Genomic DNA, 5,745 nt, shown 5'->3' on the forward strand with positions numbered 1-5,745 from the left:
GGCGAATAATCACCATTCTGAAAGTTGCATCATAACGCAAATTATATTCAACGAAAAAATATTACCGTCACATAAATAATAAAAAAGATGATTTTGAAGATAACTTTGAAGACTTAAAAAAAACGTAAGTGGTTAAATATTTGTACTAACTTAAATACAAAAATAAGTTTTTTTTTTGTCAATGATAAAATAAAATCAAATTGACAATGAGCTTTAGATTTTGAACGTACCCGCAAGAAGTCATTGTGACGGCAGAAAAAGCAGTTGCCAGGTTTTAAAATAACATGAACAAAATTATCGATTAACGACTTTTACAAGTTAAAATGAGTTCGACTAATTGTTTGTTCCCTAAAATATTTATCTTTGTAAATCTGATCTTCTTGCTACCACTACTCCTTTTATGCTTAAAATGATAAAATAATGTCACATTTTTGAGAATTTAATATTTGGTCGAAAAGTTAATTCAGCAGCCAGAACGTCGGTTACCCAATTTAGAGACCACCCAGAAACCAGTAGAAAACGGATGAACAAAAATCGGGCTAAATTTTTATCATTTTAAAGTAATTTACGTTTGAAATTTGACTATTTACGAGAAAGTGGTGCCCTCGTTCAATTTCTACTTTATAATGATAGGATTAGAATTTTTATGCTCTGTGTTGATGTATTTTGTAAAAGTCATCATCATCATAATGTCAGCTGAAAGACGTCCACTGCTGGACAAAGGCGTCCCCCAAGGCTCTCTCTTGTAACAGTAAGAGTAAGAAAACAACTTGTAGGTAAATAATTATATAAAATAAGTCCAAAGGCAAAGGCAAAACATTTTATTGCAAAGTCACAATATTTACTATAATGTTTTAAACAAATACATCGTCAAAAGAGGAATGAATTTGGTTGAGCATATCAGAAGCTGTCATGCTGCGGCCGTAGATAGCAAACGCTTTCTGATTACACATTCTAGTGAATCTTGCAGCTGCATAGACTGCCACACTCTGTGCCAGCTGAACAGATTTTTCGTTATCACAAAGGTCATATTTCAAGGCCCACGTATAGAAAGTTCCCAGAGAACCAGAGAGTATATCCCCCTGTCCACCTGCCCGACGACCAGATCCTCCTTTGGATAGTGTCCAATCAAAAGAAGCGATGCTCGAATAATAGTGGTCTTCACCACCTTTATGCAAAACACTCACGTGATCCCCCCAAAATGTATACCAAGTACTATTGCTTGAAATAGCTGTAATAAACCTCTTAGCCTCTTGATTATTAGGAGTAAGGATAGCACCTGGTAAGGGATAATTTTTAATAATAGTCAAATTTTTGGAAACTGCATATAAGCCATCAGCATCAATAATAAGGGGTTTCTTTAATAACTTGCAAGCTTCTATGATTTCATAAGTTATTTTTATGGTGTCGTCTTCTCTTCCTAATCCCGGACCAATAATAATAATATCCATTTTGTGTAAAAGAGATGACATTTTAGGTAAGTTTTTTGAATTTAAGTAAGGATAAACGATAAGATCGGGACTATACGATTTTATAATCGGTGCTGCATTCTCAGTTGTAAAGACGTACACAAGATCGGCACCAATCTGAAATAATAGTAAAAACATACAATTGTTAGGACGTAATTTATTTAGGTATCTATAAAGATAGAATAATAAAATTAAAAACTAATTACCTTTAATGACGATAGAGCTGCAAAGTATGGAGCTCCAGTGTATTCAGTGGACCCACCTACAACACATATTTTACCTGCTTCTCCTTTGCTTTTACCTTCTAATTCGGGAATAATAAGTTTCCCAAGATTTAGTAGCTTTTCTTCGTTTAAATTATCAATCGTAGAACATTCATCTACAATTGAGGCTTTAGCAGTTTCCACAGTCATTGCGAACATGATTCCAGCAATCAAATAGTTGTACCAATTTAACTTCATATTTGAAAACTAAACACTGTTAAAAATAGAGCTTTTAATAGTATTTATTAGGAACAATCCTTCCTAATTCGTCTCTATTTCCTGTGCTTACGCACGCAAATAAATATGACCTCGTCTATTGATTGTTGCCCTATACGAAATCAAGTTGGAAAGGCCACGTAAAAAAAGGTTTGTTGAACGATACATCGAAAACTAAAAATCCTACGAAAGTCCGAGTCCCACGAAAAAAAACATCGATACAATCGATTTTTTTACTGATCTGGCAACTCTAATTAATTACGTCAATGCAGTCCGCCAATGGCATCGAAGGAATTCTGTTCATTCTATTCATTCACCATTGAGGTGCGAGTGTAGTGTATTTTAGAAAATAGTAACTACCTCTACCTACCTACACCCACACCCGTGGTATATTGTCACTGTCAAGTGATAATAACAAAGTGTATTTTAATACTTTTGCACCATAAATTGCATTAAAATGGTTGATAAATACGAAACGGTAAAGCTATGTTACACAATACACAAGTACTCGAGCTACTCCGCTAATTATATACCAGAGTAAGTTGATTTTAGTCTGAAAATAGCACTTATTTCGAAATAAAATTCCGGCTCTCCTGTTACACGGCTCTGCTCTTCTGGTAATTAAATTCTCGTGTCATTTTTTCAGAAATATAATGGTCAATAATCCCTCTGACCAGCTGTCGCGATGGTTCACGGACAGCAATACGCCCTCACAATTTATAATGCTGAAAATAAAAGCGCCTGCTATCGTGGAAACTATAAAGTTCGGCAAATATATCAAGGCTCACGTCAGTGATTTAAAGAAATTTCAAATATTTGGAGGAACAGATGAACATAACCTGTCATTATTGTTATCGGCGTAAGTACACAGTGAATTCACAACAAGTACATAGTTGAGTTATGTATTGTGCTCTCCATTGAAAAAGTATTACACCACATATTTCACTCTATTTATTTATTGTTCCACAGAGGGCTCAAAAAAGACAGTTCTCCTGAGGTGTTCAGGCTCAGACACCGAACAACGGAAGGTTTATATTTGCCTGTACAATACTTGAAGATAGTTCCTTTGCAGTCTTGGGGCCCAGCTTATAATTATACCATGTGGTATGTGGAGCTTCAAGGCAAAACACATGAAGATCTGATGGCCAGTGTTCTGGATACTATTAATTTGGTAAGTTTAAATAATTAATACAGAATTTATATTGATACTGATTTGCAGAGGTTGCCAAACTGCATATCTCGTCACTGTCCCAGGGGTTTCATAATTTCACAAAACAATCTGCTCAAGCTTTTAGAGTTATATGCATCTGCATATACTCTAATGATCTCATCGACATCTATGTATAGACTGCATGTTTTTTACATCAAAATGGTGCACAAAATTTGTTCACAGCGTGAATTTGTAAACCTTTCACTACAGTTTGTTGACGTCCGTGACAGGGGCTGTGTCAAAGTAATATTGATGATTGATACGCCGCACCGCGACATATTGAATAACAGGTCTCGTTTTTTGCTATTGTTATTTTTGTATTATTATCACCATGTTTCATAACATAATAATATGACTGATTAATGAATCATCTAATTTTTTAAATTATGCATTACCTACCTTACTATGATATGCAATTAATACTCCTTAAAAACTTAGATTACTAGTAACCAATATTTGTAGATTATCACTTAATCAGTTTTAATTGTATAGTCAATAACATGTTTACTATTTAACTAAAGTACCTGGGCGACCGAGCTTTTCTCGGGCTAAAACTCGACAATAAGCGTTTTTCCAGTGATATGACCAAGCTAGATTGATTTGTCATCCCCAAAAACCATCAAATCGTTCATCAAAATCGTTGGAGCCGTTTCCGAGATTCTGATTATATATTGCACCTTTGGTAGTATAAAGGGATTAATTGTCTAAAAATCGAAAAATTAGTGAAATGCCCTTGTTATACCAAAGGTGCAATATATATAAATATATAATATATATATATATATATATATATATACAAGAATTGCTCGTTTAAAGGTATTACATAGATACCAAGCAGTTTGTGTTACTAAGTACCAAGCCCAGAGCAGAGACTATGCCTTACTTGGCTTTATGCCTCTTTCGAATACTGCTGTAAAGAATACTTTTGCAAAAAATAATTATTTGAAAAATAACTTAGTTAACAGTCTGTGTAGTAATTAATTGGGCTTTAATGAAAGTGCCAGAAATTTGCAGATGCAGGTAACAATATTTTTAATTAAAAAAAATACAGTGATATATTATCATGTGTAGAGGTCACTCAATAAAAATATTTAGATTAAAAAATACATTTATATTATTATGAGTGTGTTAGGTGAGATTGTTTCATATTGAAAGCAAATAATATCAATAAAATGTTATAAATTCTTTACACATGAGCATTTGAGCCTGTATAGTGAGACATATGTAGGCTGGGATGGATAGATGAATGGCCATCTCATTTAAACTACGTCTTCACTTGCTTAGAGCTCTTGGAATTAAGCTGAAACTGTTGTTCTCAGCGGAAAGAAGAGGAAGCTGTGCGCATGCTGCTGAAGCACCTGCGCCGGCGCCGCTACAAGGACGCGTTCGAGGCGCTCTCGCGGGAGAGCGGCGTCAGGCTGGAGGGGGACTTACAGGCGCGGCTGTGGCACGCGCTCGTGGAGAATGGGGACTACAAGCTGTCTGAGGACATACTGGATGAGGCTGTCGCTGGTGAGTAATATATATTCTGAAGCACCTGCGCCGGCGCCGATACAAGGACGCGTTCGAGGCGCTCTCGCGGGAGAGCGGCGTCAGGCTGGAGGGGGACTTCCAAGCGCGGCTGTGGCGAGTGCTTCCCATTTGTTCCATAGATCTGTGACGTCATGATACTAAATAGGATTTATTTACCCAAATTGTTTATAGAACTACATACTAGCTTTTCACCCAGCTTACTTGCCAGTGACGCACTAGAACAAAGTAGACTACTCATTCCGTACTGTTCCATTATGAAACAAAAGTGGTGGTTCAAGTGGCCAGTGAATAAATAAAGTAAAGAGTTTTCCTAGCTTAGATAAGCGTAAATAGACTACTCGCTTTATTAGTTGTTAAATGTCAGTTAATAAAAAAAAACTCAGTTATTCTATAGAACAACGTGCAATACTGGCATATCATTTTGTTCCACAGCGTATCAGTTCTATAGAACAAATGTTAATTTGAAAGCGTAATGTGTTATGGAATAATTCGGAAATTAATATATTATTTTGTTCAATGACGTCACAGTTCTATGGAACAAATGGGAAGCACTCGCTGTGGCACGCGCTCGTGGAAAACGGGGACTACAAGCTGTATGAGGACGTACTGGATGAGGCTAACGCTGGAGAGTTGTGACATATATTTAGAGCTTCACTAGTGTTTACCCAGAGCTTCGCACGCGTAAATCATTAAATACAGCAGTTGAATTGAAATTCCAGGATTTCACAAAATTCCTTGGGAATTCCCGATAATTACATCGTTGTTTTCATTGATTTGATTACCTATTGCTTACCTCGTAAAATCTCCATATACCTGTGTGTATAGCTTAGCTTACTATGTGTTGGTGGTCAATAAAGAGTCATCGTGTTGTTTTCAGAGGGCGAGTTCGACTGGTACATGTCGTGGCAGCCGTACCAGCCGGAGTGGCGCGAGATGTCGGGCTGCTCCCGCAGGTGGAGGAGCGGCTGTGCTGCGGGGACGCCGCGCCCGCGCCGCCGGCGCCGCCGACCTCTGCTGCGCGGACCGCGACCCGCACCCGAGACACGCGGTCAGT

The 5,745-nt window shown here is 37.2% G+C and overlaps 3 protein-coding genes across 3 annotated transcripts in view; 1 reads left to right on the forward strand and 2 right to left on the reverse strand.

Moving 5' to 3' along the window:
• The window catches only part of LOC141435027 (muskelin-like), a 51,452-nt gene that overhangs the window by 40,759 nt on the left and 4,948 nt on the right, over positions 1–5,745 (reverse strand). The window lies entirely within an intron of this gene.
• On the reverse strand, positions 799–2,057 carry LOC141435220 (ATP-dependent (S)-NAD(P)H-hydrate dehydratase-like). Its single transcript, XM_074097869.1, has 2 exons — positions 1,676–2,057; positions 799–1,586 (listed from the first exon to the last, which is right to left on the reverse strand). Exons 1-2 carry the CDS (start codon positions 1,928–1,930, stop codon positions 855–857), a joined length of 987 nt encoding a protein of 328 aa, XP_073953970.1. The 5' UTR covers positions 1,931–2,057; the 3' UTR covers positions 799–854.
• Positions 2,314–5,745, forward strand: part of LOC141434917 (muskelin-like) — a 4,197-nt gene continuing 765 nt past the window's right edge. Inside the window, exons 1-5 of the mRNA XM_074097406.1 lie at positions 2,314–2,485; positions 2,595–2,807; positions 2,918–3,119; positions 4,478–4,670; positions 5,569–5,739. Coding sequence (XP_073953507.1) covers positions 2,406–2,485; positions 2,595–2,807; positions 2,918–3,119; positions 4,478–4,670; positions 5,569–5,739 — 859 coding nt within the window. The 5' untranslated portion in view covers positions 2,314–2,405. The remainder of the gene's footprint in view (positions 2,486–2,594; positions 2,808–2,917; positions 3,120–4,477; positions 4,671–5,568; positions 5,740–5,745) is intronic.

This window comes from Choristoneura fumiferana, chromosome 14 (genome assembly GCF_025370935.1).
Source record: "Choristoneura fumiferana chromosome 14, NRCan_CFum_1, whole genome shotgun sequence".
In the NCBI taxonomy this organism is placed as follows: domain Eukaryota; kingdom Metazoa; phylum Arthropoda; class Insecta; order Lepidoptera; family Tortricidae; genus Choristoneura; species Choristoneura fumiferana.